Source organism: Salvia splendens, chromosome 1, assembly GCF_004379255.2.
Source record: "Salvia splendens isolate huo1 chromosome 1, SspV2, whole genome shotgun sequence".
Classification (NCBI taxonomy): domain Eukaryota; kingdom Viridiplantae; phylum Streptophyta; class Magnoliopsida; order Lamiales; family Lamiaceae; genus Salvia; species Salvia splendens.
The window spans coordinates 43659885-43674918 of record NC_056032.1 but is presented as its reverse complement, the minus strand read 5'-3'; the positions used below and the strand labels follow the sequence as shown (position 1 = coordinate 43674918).

At 39.1% G+C, this 15034-nt stretch overlaps 4 protein-coding genes across 5 annotated transcripts; 3 read left to right on the top strand and 1 right to left on the bottom strand.

The window, feature by feature from the left end:
- Positions 1-1174: 1174 nt before the first annotated feature.
- On the top strand, positions 1175-2417 carry LOC121792367 (eukaryotic translation initiation factor 3 subunit A-like). Its single transcript, XM_042190282.1, has 2 exons — positions 1175-2369; positions 2413-2417. Exons 1-2 carry the CDS (start codon positions 1541-1543, stop codon positions 2415-2417), a joined length of 834 nt encoding a protein of 277 aa, XP_042046216.1. The 5' UTR covers positions 1175-1540.
- Positions 2356-4721, top strand: LOC121754161. Of its 2 annotated transcripts, XR_006040557.1 has the most exons (3): positions 2356-3708; positions 4158-4257; positions 4457-4721. XR_006040557.1 is itself a non-coding variant. In XM_042149512.1 (2 exons), the coding sequence occupies exon 1, from the start codon at positions 2471-2473 to the stop codon at positions 3683-3685; it is 1215 nt and encodes a 404-aa protein (XP_042005446.1). In that variant the 5' UTR covers positions 2356-2470; the 3' UTR covers positions 3686-3708; positions 4457-4721. The 2 variants fall into 2 exon arrangements, 1 of the variants encoding a protein (XP_042005446.1); XM_042149512.1 differs by lacking the exon at positions 4158-4257.
- Positions 4722-5226: 505 nt separating this feature from the next.
- Positions 5227-8188, top strand: LOC121754152 (putative nucleobase-ascorbate transporter 10). Its single transcript, XM_042149503.1, has 14 exons — positions 5227-5353; positions 5434-5531; positions 5609-5785; positions 5858-5958; positions 6038-6113; positions 6223-6282; positions 6367-6542; positions 6619-6715; positions 6796-6882; positions 6997-7055; positions 7154-7245; positions 7402-7479; positions 7678-7838; positions 7911-8188. The coding sequence occupies exons 1-14, from the start codon at positions 5227-5229 to the stop codon at positions 8127-8129; spliced, it is 1608 nt and encodes a 535-aa protein (XP_042005437.1). The 3' UTR covers positions 8130-8188.
- Positions 8189-12175: 3987 nt separating this feature from the next.
- LOC121802947 (protein SOB FIVE-LIKE 5-like) lies at positions 12176-13310 on the bottom strand. Its single transcript, XM_042202645.1, has 4 exons — positions 12675-13310; positions 12539-12595; positions 12408-12453; positions 12176-12307 (listed from the first exon to the last, which is right to left on the bottom strand). The coding sequence occupies exons 1-4, from the start codon at positions 13017-13019 to the stop codon at positions 12279-12281; spliced, it is 477 nt and encodes a 158-aa protein (XP_042058579.1). The 5' UTR covers positions 13020-13310; the 3' UTR covers positions 12176-12278.
- Between the last annotated feature and the right edge of the window lie 1724 nt (positions 13311-15034).

The following is a 15034-nucleotide window of genomic DNA, read 5'->3' as shown; positions in this document are numbered from 1 at the left end:
CAAAAAATTATCAAATTATATAACCTATTTTTTTCCAGTAAATATAGATAATCAATTTTGGACTTTACTCTAATATTCAATAAATTGAATTAATGCATAATTATTTTGATGAATGAACTATGCGTATATGCGCATGCGATGATGCGACTATCACAGCTAACATAAATCAATGTTGGATGAATATCAAAATCACAATTTTAAACTCGTGTTAAAAACTAGACATAGTCAAATACTAGTATAAGAGCATCTCCAATGGCGGACGTCCGGTCGGACGTCCGCGACGGGCGACCGGGACGTCCGCCATTGGAGCGTCGAAGGTCGGATACGGACGTCCCGTGAGGACGTCGGGTGTCCTCGGACGTGCGGGCGACGGGCGGGCGGACGTCCGCCATTGTGGAGTGGGTCGGACGTCCGGGTCGGACGTCCGGTAAATATTTTTTTTTAAAACTCTATATATACGGCTCGTTGAACTTCATTTCATTCGCACCACTTGTGTTAACAAGCAGATGCCCATGTTCGACTTCAGAACGATATTATCGAAGAGGTTTGGACGCGGAGGGGTTGACGTTGATGTTATTACTTTTTTTTTGTTTTATTACTATGTAATTTTTTTTCAAATCTTGTATGTTTTTTTAATGAAGTTGATAATTTTTCCCGTTCGTATTCGTGTTGAAATTTTATTTCCGTAAACGTAAATTGTTTTATTTGTGAATTTGTGATTTTTTTTATTGCGGGAAGTCCTAGTAGGAAGGGCGATGAGAAGGGCGGATTGTGCAGGGGATGTCCTAGTGACGTGGCAGTTGGATGAGAAGTCCTAGTAACGTGGCAGGAGGTGTTTTCGGGATGTCCTAGTGGATGTCCGAGTGGGACATCCGCCCACTGGAGATGCTCTAAGCAAATTGAAAAATTGAGACATATATTGAAAATTAGTTTATATCAAATCCAATTTAGAACAAGGAGCAAAGTTTGGAATTTAAGTATCTATAAAATAATCTTAAAATTGTTAGTTAGTTCAATACTAACATTCATCACTCTAAAGTCTTAAAATTTAACAACTTATGTCTCGTAATACGGATCCGGGTCAAGACCCGAGTCCCGAACCATATCCATTTGATAATAATTACTCAATAATTAATTAGTAGAACTATAAAATTAAACAGCGACTGTCGTAAAAAGAAATTCAGAAAAAGAGAGCATTCCAATGCCTTCGTTTCACCCAAATTCGTTAATCATCATCACCCAAGGGAAAAAACTGAAGGAAATTTGTCGTTGCATGCCTCTGCCCGCATATAAATAGGCAAACAATTTTGTGCTTTTCCATTCTCTTCTGCATTCAATCAGAAAATCGACGGAAAGTTGCCCAGTGGTTAATACTTTATGTTCACACCAAACTCACTAGAATCCTCTGAAAATCCTCATAAAGCTACAAAAGCTCTCGCACCCAAAAGCAAAAGAAGAGTAATTGAGTTTTTTATTTTGAAGGGTTTTCAATTTCGCGATCCCTTTTTTGTATCTGATTTTGAGGCTTCAGACGGTGGTGATGGAAGGAGGGGAGAGAAAGGAGGCGGCGGCGTTGCCGTCGGACTACGTTTCGCTTGCTCAATTACAAGAGCGGTGGCTGCAGAAGCAAGAAGAGACGAAGCTGAAGCAGAAGCGGGAAGAAGAGGAGAAGAGAGAGAGGGATGCGTTGGCGCTGAAGCAAAAACAGAAATGGGAGGAGAGAGAGAGAGATTCGCGGGCCCAGAACAGGTGGAGGAGTCGGAATCAGAATCAGAGAGGAGGCGCGAAAATTGGGGGCGGGTTTGTGAGAGCGACTGGTGAGATTCTAGAGAAGGGGAAGGAGATAGTCTGTGGAGGGCCCGGTGATGGAGGAGAAAATAATAAGAACATAGGTAAGAAGGGGGGAAAAGGTAAAAAAAAGAGAAATTTCAAAGGGGCTGCGGCGATTGAGGAAAGGGAGAAAGTTGGGGCTGAGGCTGAGGTGTTGATTTTGAGTGAGGAAGGTGGAAGTGCTTGCGGGTCTAGCGCGGTTGAGCTAGTAGCGTGTGTGTCTGTGGTTGAGGTTTTGCCAAGAAATGGAGAGGTTGCTCCTGTGAATAGAAGTGATTTGAGAGGTGGATTCAAGAAAAATGGCAGAGATAAGGGTTCACTTAGAGTAAATGAGTTGAAGCAGAGTGAAGAGGAGGGTGGTGGTAAGAAGTGTAGTGGGAGTGGGAAAGGGGAAGGGAAAGGTAGAGATGGTGGGAGTGAGAGAGGTGGAGATAGAGTAAGAGGGAGTGAGGAAAAAGGGGAGAGAAGGAGAGGCAGTGAGAGGGGGAGAGATAGAAGGGGAGGGGAGAGATGGGGTGGAGAGGGAGGGAGTGAGAGAGGTAGAGATAGAGGGAGAAGGAGTGAGGAAGAAAGAGAGAGAAGGATAGGAAGAGGAGGATGGGGAAGGAAAAATGGAGGCAATCCAGAGAGGAAGATAAACATGTTGAAGGAGTATAGGCCTGTTATTTCAGAGGGTAACGAAGTTGAACTGAAGTTGCAAAACAAGGCTGATCAGGATGAAATTTCTGTGGTTCGTAGTGGAATAGCTAGTTTAAGAGTTGGAGATGTAAATGAAACTCGGGGGCGGGACAACAGGGCGAAAGAGGATGGAGCTGAAGGGGGAGGCTCAAATGTGGATAAAGTGGCAGTTGAGATTGAGAAGAAGGAGGATCATAAGGTTTTAGCTAGAAAAGGAGAAAACCGGGGGCCTTGGAAGGGGCATCGAGCAATTGGAATCCGGGGGCATGACAGCAAGGAAAAAGAGGGCGGAGTTGAAGGGGAACGCTCAAATGGTGAGATAGTGGCAGTGGAGATTGAAAAGAAGGTGGATCATAAGGTTGTATCAAGAAAAGGTGAAAACAGGAGCCATGGGAGGGGATATCGAGAAAATAGAATCTGGGGGCGAGAGAACAATGCCAAAGATGATGGAGTTGAAGGTGGGGGCTCAAATGGTGAGGAAGTGGCAGTGGAGATTGAGAAGAATGTGGATCATAAGGTTTTACCAAGAAAAGGTGAAAACAGGAGCTATGGGAGGGGATATCGAGAAAATGAAATATCTGAGCGAGAGAACAAGACCAAAGAGGATGGAGTTGAAGGTGGAGGCTCAAATGGTGAGGAAGTGGCAGTGGAGATTGAGAAGAATGTGGATCATAAGGTTTTACCAAGAAAAGGTGAAAACAAGAGCTATGGGAGGGGATATCGAGAAAATGAAATTTGGGAGGGAGAGAACAAGGCCAAAGAGGATGGAGTTGAAGGTGAAGGCTCAAATGGTGAGGGAGTTGTGGTGGAGATTGAGAAGAAGGTGGATCATAAGGTTTTACCAAGAAAAGGTGAAAACAGGCGCTATGGGAGGGCATATCGAGAAAATGGCATTTGTGGGCCAGAGAACAAGGCCAAAGAGGATGGAGTTGAAGGGGGAGGCACAAATAGTGAGGCATTGACAATGGAGATTGAGAAGAAGGTGGATCATAAGGTTTTACCAAGAAAAGGTGAAAACAGGAGCTTACAGCGTGCATATCCAGCAAATGCGAACTGGAGGGGAGCTTTTGGGAGGGGAATGAGCCACACGAGGCCGGACAAATATGATGACTTCAGTATGAAACCGAGAGAGAGAATTATGGTGTGGGTGAAAAAAGAAGACAAGCTGAATGCATGATGCTACTGAACTTGGATTCTTCGGTAACTCTATCTGATTACTCATCTCCATTGTGAATAATTCTGTTATCAGTTTACCATTTCTGCTTCATCATATGCTAATTGTGCTATTACTATTGCTATTGCTAGAGCTGCAATTTTTTGATTTGATTTATCTTTTTAAGATGTAATTTTGTGTATTTTGTATGCTTTAGGGATCATGTATAGTCAAGTTAGCTGTGTTTCTAAATAGATGTAAGATGCTGAAATAGTTGACACAGCTTTTCAATCATATAGTCAAACTTGAGACAAGTTGAACAGCGTTAGCTGTTGAAGAAATGTGATCTATAACCGTTCACACTCTCCTTAATTTTGGTTCATCATCAATATCACGTCTCATCTGTTGCATCAAAATCTTTAGTTTTCCATGATCTACTAATATTTACTAATTCTGCCGGAATAAACAGTTATGCAATACTAAGTAGTGGTTGCAGATAAGATTCATTTTTGTCACAAGTAAAGTGAAGTGGATGATATTGGTGAATATGGACATTGGAGGTGATCTCTGTTGGCAAAGCTCGTTTATTAATAGAGGTTATAACGATTGAATACTTCTTCCAAACTCACTAAAAATGTTGCGTTGTACGGTTATTTTAGTGAAAAAGAAATTCATATATCTGACAGTAGCATGCTTACACTAAATGTGGATATTATAGATTGGTTTGTCATGTAAAACTCTTACAATTATTTTCATTGCAATACCTTGAATGATGTTTCCCGTGTCTGCTTTCAGCCGTGAGGAGCTTCAGTACATCATGAGGAGCGAGTGAAATACATACCAATCAGAAGAACAACGATTTCTATCAGTGCGACTGTCGTAGTTCCAAACGGGCTGGCTACTTCTGAGGCTGAATCTGCCTTTATTGTTTCTTTAGCACAGTTCGGGGTCCAGTATATTCTTGTAATGTCATTTATGCAGTAAATATGCATCTCCTTCTTGATGTATTTGGTACATATACAGTATTAAATATTCTGAATTCTGATTCTTAAGCTCAAAATTGTCCCCTGATTTACATAAATATGCATTGCTGAATTCATTACAGTTCCAATGGAATGAAGAAATATTCCTGAAGTATTTACTTTTACATTTTATATGCGCGAAAATGTGAACAATTGTTAATATCCTGTCAATAAATTAATGAGGGTAATTGACACAAATTAAAAACAAAACGTCTTAATTATCGAGCTACATTGCTCTTCAAGAAATATTTACTGTCTCAACGTTCACAAAATAAAATCAACAATCTACCAACATATGAAACACAATAATCCCATGAAAATTAAATAATTCATGATAGACTACATAAATGCATAGATCATTCATAAACTTGCTATTCATGTCTCCATTGTAACGGTTTCATGTTTTGATTCCCATAACTATAGAATTCATACCAATTTAAAATTTGTGATAAGTTACATATCATTACCAGATTCTGCAATCACTTCAAATTCTATATACAAGATCCTCTCCACCTCTTCCCATTTCCCCTCTCATCTCCAAACATGTCAAACCCATCCGCCACACCCTCCGCCACCACCGGCGATCAGCAGCCGCCTCCGCCTCCGTCCCATCCACCCCTCGAGCAACTTCCCGGAGTCCAGTTCTGCGTCAACAGCCCACCACCCTTGTGTCAGTTCCCACTTCCATTTTTCTCTCTTCTTGATTTTTATGTAAAATAAAATAAAATCATCTTCATTTTGTTCTTGCAGTGGAATCAATCTTGTTGGCATTCCAGCATTACATCCTCTCCCTTGGCTCAACTGTCATAATCCCAACTTTGTTAGTTCCTCAAATGGGTGGAAGTGATGTAAGATTAATCCCATTTTTTACATAAACTTCAAACTTTTTTCCCATTTTAATCAGCTTACTAATGAACTAATGTAGAAAGACAAGGCAAAGGTGATTCAAACCTTACTATTTGTTTCTGGTGTGAACACTCTGCTGCATTCCCTTTTCGGGACGAGGCTTCCTTCAGTCATAGGCGGCTCCTACGCCTTCCTCATCCCCGCGACTTCCATCATCCAGTCCAGGAGATACGCCACATTGCATCCACCCGAGCTGGTTTGATGCTCTTCCTACTCTCGTAGGTTGCTTTTTTTCAATAAGTTTTAATTGGTTTTGGTATTGTCTCAGAGATTTGTACTAACAATGAGGGGAATCCAAGGTGCTCTGATCATGAGTTCTTGCTTCCAAATGGTATTCGGATTCACTGGCTTGTGGCGTAACATAACAAGGTATACCGCTCGTTGCTGATACTAGCTTTCCTCCCGTGTGATGTGCGTTGAAATAACTTCTCGAATCTCATCTTATTAGGCTGCTTACGCCTCTGTCCACTGCGCCTCTGGTTACCTTCACCGGGCTCGGGCTCTACTATCTTGGCTTCCCACAGGTAAACTTACTTAATAGTAGTACTTCTTTATCATGTTTTAAGGAATCTAGGTAGCTTTTAATCCCGAATCACGCTTACTAAACATATTATGTATTAACATTGTTTGTAGATAGCTAAATGCTTTGAAGTAGGCATACCAGAGCTTGTCTTAATCCTTGTTATCTCTCAGGTAATGAATTCACTACACAAGCATGAAAAATGTGATACTATAATATAACACATGAGTACTAAAAATGGTACTTGTTTTCAGCAGATTCTCCCAAAATACATAAAGCTCAAGAGGCCAGTTTTGGACAGATACTCTCTGCTCATATCCCTTGCATTCGTGTGGATCTACGCGGAGATCCTAACATTAAGCGGCGCATTCAACAAGACGAAGCAATCTAGCTGTCGCACTGATGGCTCCGGCCTCATTAGCTCCGCGCCTTGGTAGCTGGAATCATCTTTTGTTTTCCAAACGCGCCATTAATGGTTTGTACATGAGGCCGTAGCTTGAATTTCGCAGGTTTTACGCACCATTTCCGTTTCAATGGGGGCCTCCAACTTTCAACGGCGGAGAGACATTTGCAGCGATGATCGCTTCGTTTGTAGCTCTGACTGAGGTCTTGAAACACTCTCTTTGCATCCCTACATACTTATATTTTTCGCGACGTTTCTCTTCATGTTTTTCTTGTGGCTGCAGTCGACTGGCTCGTTGGTTGCAGCAGCCAGGTACGGGAGTGCAACGCCCGTGCCACCTTCAGTGATCAGCCGAGGCGTCGGCTGGCTGGTCAGCTATATATATATATATGTGTGTGTGTGTGTGCGCTAATTCATTCATGAAAAAAGCTCAACATTCTTCTTAACGTGTGTGTGTGTGTGTGTGTGTGTGTGTGTGTGTTAGGGGATTGGAACTCTGCTCAATGCCTTATTTGGAAGCATCACTTGCTCTACAGTATCAGTGTAACAAAAAAACATATACATAAATTTACTAAACATATGTATAAATTTAAACTATTTCAACATATGTATAATTGAGGGCATGTGCTATATATATGCAGGGAAAATGTTGGCCTTTTAGCCCTCACAAAAGCAGGGAGCAGAAGAATCATTCAATATTCATCCCTCTTCATGATCTTCTTCTCGATTTTCGGTAATTATCCCACATCGACTTGGTAAAATCAGAATATGATCTTTTATTAAGGGCGGATTCTAATGCAGTAGTATATCTAAGATCTAAGTCGATGAGAATTTGTTAACTTGGACTACGGGTCCAATTCTAATCGAACGTAACATTGTTCTATCGCAGGGAAATTTGGCGCTGTCTTCGCATCAATGCCCCTACCGATCATCGCAGCATCCTACTGCATCTTCCTAGGCTATGTTTGTAAGTAGATCTTTTCACCATCCGTTAAAAAGCAGTAGTGGATTCAAAACATAATTTTGTCGTGATTCATTGAGTGAAAACAGTTTATAACAATATTGACGCCACAATATTTTCTCTACTTTTTTCTCTCTCGTTTTATTATTATAAATAAATTGCAATCAAAGATTAAAAAAAACATTTATTCGTGCATGAATGCAGCATCTGCAGGGTTAGGGTATCTCCAGTTCTGCAACCTCAACAGTTTCCGGACAAAACTGATACTCGGATTCTCCTTCTTCGTTGGAATCTCTCTGCCGCAGTATTTCAGAGAGAATCACGCGAATACGGGCACCGGCCCCCTCCACACCCCTGCACGATGGGTACGTGCTAAAACAGAGTTCATTTTTTTTTTAGAAAACAAGAAAATAGCTCTTAATACAATTTATGTGCAGTTCAATGACATGATCTCGGTGATGCTGATGTCCCATGCGACCGTGGCCGGGTTGGTGGCGCTGGTGCTCGACTGCAGCCTCGATCGTAGCACTGAGCAGGCGAGGAAAGACAACGGTTCGTTCTGGTGGGATAAGTTCGTTGCGTATGCCAAAGATGTTAGGAATAATGAGTTCTATAAGCTGCCTGGCAAACTCAATTCATGCTTCCCATCTTTCTAATTTTTGTTGATGCTTTGTTTAGTCTTTATATGTTTTTTTAACTTGTCATCTTTAGTTTAGCATAGTTAATACTCGTTCGGTTCTAAATAAATTGTCACATTTTGACTCGGGACATTAATTTTAAGAAAAAATCAATGAAAAAATATTGATTGAGTGTCCGTCACACTTTTATATTAACAGTTTAAAAATGTAATGTAAGCAAAATAATTTGATAGAATACGAGATCTACTTATTACTCTTTTTGATAAATTGCAATATATTTTGTGTGGTTTGAATTATCACTGTTGTTAGTGGACTTTCGCTCGCCGAAATCTGGGTTTTGAGCATTATTTTTAAAATCGAAAAAAAGTTAAAGGTGTCTATCATTTGATAATTTAGTAGGTGTGCCAAAATGTAGGTCACGTGCGTGCATGGGTTTATTCAATAATTGTTGCACTAAGTGTTAGAGAAAATAATAATTGGGGGCAATCACCAAGGCCAAATTCTTGTTTGTTTATTATGCTTTGGACAAATACATCTATCAACGTTTGGTCAAATATTTGACTAATGAAAGCAATCTTGCACTAAAAAGACTTACCAATTAATTATTTATATGACATATTTAATTTAACACGATGGCCTAATTTTGGAACCTAAAATATATGAACAATATCCCTGTACTACAACTATATTCATCATTGAGTTTGAAATAACCACAAATTCAGTAGACTAGTATTATTAGTATTTGTTTGTACAAGAGAGAATGATTGTACTCCCTCATTCCATCATATATGACACATTAATGTACAAGTGTACAACTAATTATTGAGTTTCAACATGTGATAATGATTGTTCTATCTTCTTCTGTTATTTATGACACATTTTTTCTCAGACATGAGTATTTAAAAAAGTTAATATAGTTATGTGACTATGTGAGTAATAAATAGTAAATGTTTTATATTATATGACTCTCTGAAAAAGAATCCATGATATGAAAAATGGAAATGAGAGAGTATATATTACCCCACATGGACAAAAATCTATACAAATCATAATAAATCTTTATCTGATAGTAGTATATTCTAATTCTATAGGATTATTAAATTTTATTACACCCCTATGATATTATTCTCAATTATTAGAAGTACCATGTAGTGAGAGATTGAGAAGACTATACATAGATGTGATCTCTTGTCCCTTTCTCAAAATCTCTATCAATTGTTTTCTTCAAGATATGGACTTCAAAATTCTCAAGTATGGCGACCCTTCATGACATGATTTAAAAGAAAGACCCCTCTCCTCTCCCTCCATTAATTAATTTTTCACTCTTGTTATGCAATTAATTCGCCTCATAATTCAGTAATATATTATGTCTCGCATTTTATTTTACAATATTAGACAAGTTAAGATTTCTCGCCCCGTGTGGGTGAACAGTGAACGTGACATAAACGCACACACCGTGTTGCTGTCATTAAGTGGTGAGATGCCACTTTTGGACATTGGTGTAAAGAAAAAATAATATGGAGAGTTATAACAAGTTTTTTTCATAAAAAAAAAACAATTTTGTCCCCCTTTTTAATGTTGGGGGAAAGCAAGATTTGTTCAGCCTAAATTTGTTCTTGGCTATTCTCTTTGTAGAAATTTAGCTTGCTGATTATTTTTCTTATCTCTATCTTCATTATTTTTGTATTTATTAATTTGTCGTCGTGCCCTTTTCAGCCCACACGAGTGCTCAAACAATGTAGCCTACTGCTAAAACAAATAAAGTAAAGAAAATCAATATGTTGTGTGGAAAAATATCAACTTTGATTTTTAGATGTTTCATTTTCTGTAAAAAAAAGAATTAATTATTAGAGCATCCACACCCGTGCTCTTGCCAACGAGCATATTTGTGGGCCCGGCCTCACTTTTTCTGCCTGCTCTTAGGCAAGAGCACAACACCCGCAGTCGTGCTCTTCCGCAAGGACGAGCACAAGGGTCCCACCATTCCATTATTCAATTTAAATAAAAATATTTCCACAAAATTAAAATACATTAAACATACCCGGAATAATATTACAAAATACATTAAAAATTAAAAATTACATAATTAAAATCTTAAAAAAAATTACATAATTAAAATCCTAAAAATTAAAAATTATATAATTAAATTCATAAAATTAAAAAACTCATTACTCGTGGCCAAATTTCGCCCACATGTGTTTGATTAGGTCTTCTTGTAGCTCAACGTGGGTTCGGGTATCGCACATTGTGTACCTTGTTTCGATCCTCTCACTCACCGTCGTATGCATACCTCGGCATGGGGGAGACCTCGCACTTGAGCTTCCGGCTTCATCCTCGTTGTAAAAGCTAGCCGCCCTCGGTCCTTCGTCGGCTATAATCATGTTGTGTAAGATAATACACGTGTACGTGATGTCAGCGATATTTTTCACTTACCACAGCCGAGACGGTGTCTTCACAATGTTGAATCGGGCTTGAAGGACCCCAAAGGCTCTTTCGACGTCTTTCCGCACGAACTCTTGACGCTGCGCAAAAAGAACCCGTCTCGGGTCTTGCAGGTTGCTGAGCGTCTTCACGAAAGTCAACCACCTTGGGTAGATACCATCGGCGAGATAGTAACCCATGTGGTATACATTTCCGTTGACGGTGAAGTCGATCGCCGGTGCTACACCATTCAACACATCATTGAAGAAATGTGAAGAATAGAGCACGTTCAAGTCGTTGTTGGATCCGACAACACCGAAATATGCATGCAAAATCCATAGGCGGTAGTCGGCGACCGCTTCAAGGATAAGTGTTGGGCCGCCGCCTTTGTGGCCGCTTAAGTATTGCCCCCTCCAAGCAGTCGGGCAATTCTTCCACCTCCAATGCAAGCAGTCAATGCTGTCAAGCATACCGGGAAAGCCATGTAATGATTCGTGAAGATGAAGCAGCCGTTGGCAATCATCGGTGGTGGGTGCCTGAAGGAATTCATCACCGAAAGCTGTACGAACGCCCTCGCAAAAAATTTTAAGACAAAGGATTCCAGTGGACTCACCGACATGCAAATACTCGTCGAAGAGGTCGGCCATTTGCCCAGTAGCGAGTTGTCGGATGGCACACGTACACTTCTGCAACGCCGAGAGACTTTGCCGACCGGCTGCATCTGGACCTGTTTGGAAGAATTCAACACGGGCGGACAATGTGTTGACAATACGCATAAACAAGCGCTTTGACATGTGAAAACGGCGCCTAAAGTAATCTTCCGGAAACCGCGGCGGGTGGGTCGGCAAAATAGTCGGCAACGAGCCTTTCGTGGGCTCCCTCCCGGTCACGATGGATGTAGCGGTGAGTTGATCTAGTTGGTTGAGGAGGAGGGGCGGGGGTATTCGCTGCGACATATGCTTCATAAGCGGCACTATGTTATTCGTAGTATTCTTGTTCTTCACGCTCCGCTTCCGCAATGAGATGGATGAAATCCATTTGAGGTTTTGAGTGAGAGATGAAAGTGTAGATAAGTTGTATGAAAAATATGAATGAGAGATGAATGAGAGATGAATGAGAGATGATTTGATGTGAAAAATGGATGATGAATGTGTGTATTTATAGATGATTTTGGGGGAGAATAAAAAAAATACAGAAAACGGGCAAAAAAACGGCATTTTTTGGGATTGGGATAATATATTTTTTTAATTTTTTGGTATTATTTTCGATTTTTAACAAAAAAAAATGATTTTTCAACGGATATGCCGTTGGCCAATCACATGCTGCCACGTACGCTGCTCGCTGGCACGGACGTGCTCGATGCATCGAGCAGCGCCGTGCCAGCGGCAAGAGCGCAGCGGCGGACAACGGTGCCGCGACGCTGGTACAGACGGACGGACGAGCGCGTGCTCTCCATTGTGGATGCTCTTATGTGTAAATTGTAATGCGTGTGCAAGTCATGAAGCTAATGGAACAATTTTTGTTACAATTTTTTTTCCTAATTTTTTACGTTAATGAGAGCTAGTTGTTCCCTGCTGCATGGACAGGAAATACTAACCAAGTAGAAATTAATTAATTCTATTAAAGAAAAAATAGAAAAGGAGAGCTAGAACATAGCCTTTTTATTTGAATTGATTTCTAGAGACATTGAAACACAAAATAGACATAGAGAGAGAGGAAAGAAAAAAAAACCACATGGCTTCTCAGTTAGTGCCTTTTTCTTCCCTGCAAACTGCCTGCAAATATGCACAAGCCAAAATCAGACTAACAAAATTCATGTCACCAAAAATAAATAAATAAATAAAATAAAATAAAAAAATCAACCCAAATTCCCACCTGAGGATTTGAAGAATCCCATCTTAGTTTTTGGCATTCTCTCTTCCTAAACATTGTAAAAAAACAATCTTTATAAACAAGTGAAAAAAAGAGGGAAGAAAAAAAAAGAAGTGAAGTAACAAACAAAGCACCTCAAATTGTGCTGTGGAAAATGAGTGATGTTGATTTTCAGGTGGAACTGCATTGCCCTGAAATTAATCAAATGGAAAATTAAAATTTTGGAATTAAATAAAAAAATGATACATAAAAAGATGTTGGACTTATTACCAGCAAGAAAGGGGAGCTGGCAGTGTCATCAAGGCAGAAGCTATGTTGCTGCAGCTTCTTGTTCTTCTTCTCTTTTGTCTTGCTTTTCTGCTTCCTTTCCGGCTGAGGTGGAGGAGGACCGTGTAAATGAGGAGGCCCGGACGAGGCATCCGAGACCATTGAAAGGTCCTCATCAGCTTCTTGATCATGATCTTGATCATGATCATGCACATAATTGGCTCCTTTGCCTTGGTAGTCTTGGTGTGTGTAGTGTGTGTACGGATTTGTCGAGTTGGATAGATGATCCAAGTACGTAGTCCACCCGGATTCGCAGCCGCTGCTGCACTCAGAAGTGGATGTGTTCATTATTCCTCTAGTGATTGCTTTGTTAAGATGTGTAGATGGATGTATGTGTGAGATGGAATATTATATAGTATAATGATAGGAATTGTGTGAGACCAAATAAATCACTCTCAAAATCTCAAATCCCTTGACTATATTTCTGGTTGGCTCTATCCATTTGCCTTAATTTTATACATATGTTGCTGTAGGAATCAAACTTGCCAGTTGTCTAGTCTACTTTGGTGTTTTGTTTTGGGAGATGAGAGAGAGAGAGGTCCATGGACAATGATAGTGTATGGAAGAGCAAAATTATAACTTGGAGTAAAAAAAAAGTAACTAAAATCAAAAGAGATGTAGAATTCAAACTCAAACGTTTGCAATCATGTATATTTAGTGTTTTTGAGTGAAAACAGGTGAATCTATTGCAATAGAATGTGTTGTGCTATTTACATGTCAAAAAAAGAAAAAAGGAAAAAAAACCACATATATGCATATGGCTGATAACATCAAGTCACATGTATATACATCATGACAACCATGAATTCTTGAAATCAATCAAAAGGAAGGAACAAACCAAGAAACGTGCAATCTTAATTGTCAAGCCTAATCAAGACATCATTAATTTCAAGTTTTCCAGTCATGATCATGGTATTTTTTGTTGAGTTCTTGAAATGTGTAACATGTATACATGCTTGATTGGAACAGTTGAATTAGGCCAGCAGAGATGGGAACAGTAGTGTATGATTGATATATATATTTAGGCCCATTCATGTGCCTCTGGTGACAAACACAGACACATACTAGTACTAGAAAAACACACAACACAAACACTTCGAAAACCTAATTGTGACACCGATGAGGGGCTAATCTTGGATTAGGGCATGCAAGTTGTGTTGAGGGGCTGAGGAGATGGGAAAACACCTCAAAAAGAGGAAACAAACATAGGTGAGTGTGTGTGGTGTGGAGGAAAAGGTGGTGTTTATAATGTGGCTAAGCGAGTACAGGTGCAATTCGACGTTGCAGCAGAAGTGGTCCTTTCACCCCTTTGCACATGCTGTTTGCAAAGCCATGGACAAAGTTTAGAGGCTCATTTTCTTCCAATCATGGCCTTGGATTTCATCTCTTGCCATGCCTTGATTTGGAAAAACAAAAATCCAGTTCACACTTAATTTAAGATCATGTATGGATTGGTTTGAATTGGTATTTGAGATGATCATGATTCATGTGTAGGTAAAATTTTTGAAATAGTTAATCCATTTCTTGGCTGTCATCTTCCATGAAATTTGTGAAGTATGGGATTTTCTATGCATAAGTTATACTAGTAGTGGAGTACTACTATTTAATTAGCTTATCGTATTCATATGGTCCCTTTGCAAATGTCAATTTGTCAAAGATGGCAATTGGAAATCAACTTTTTTCAAGAGAAAAAAAATCTTGAGTTCACTCTTGCTATAGGACAGTTTAACCATCTCTTTCAAGGATGGAGTAGGTTTTAAGATCTTGGAAGTAAATGTCCTTTTTGTATCATTCAATATTATTATATTTATATACATATGATTTTATATATTTACAATTTGAACACAGTTTAGAAGCGTTTCAATAATCTTGCCACCTTTTAATTTACCGTTGTAAAATATTAATAATATTAATACTCCTATTACAACATTTTGAAAGAAAGGCTATGAATTATTGCAAATCGTACAATTAGAAAAATAATTGAAATCGTGTATTAATTTAACAATTAAGTATTTCACCAATAATAATTATAGCACTCAAATGAATCATATGGTACCGCCGCATTTGTCAATATGTGTGTGTTAATAATAATAATAATAATAATAATAATAATAATAATAATAATAATAATAATAATAATAATAATAATAATAATAATAATAATACACATATAGTGTAGTAAATCATTTGGGGATTGATGAAAAATGATTTTTTGAAATTTTTTAAAGTAATTATTAAGTTTTCAATTATGGACGAAAATTGAAAAGGTGAAATGTGGACTAAAATATAGCTTCAATGGTCCC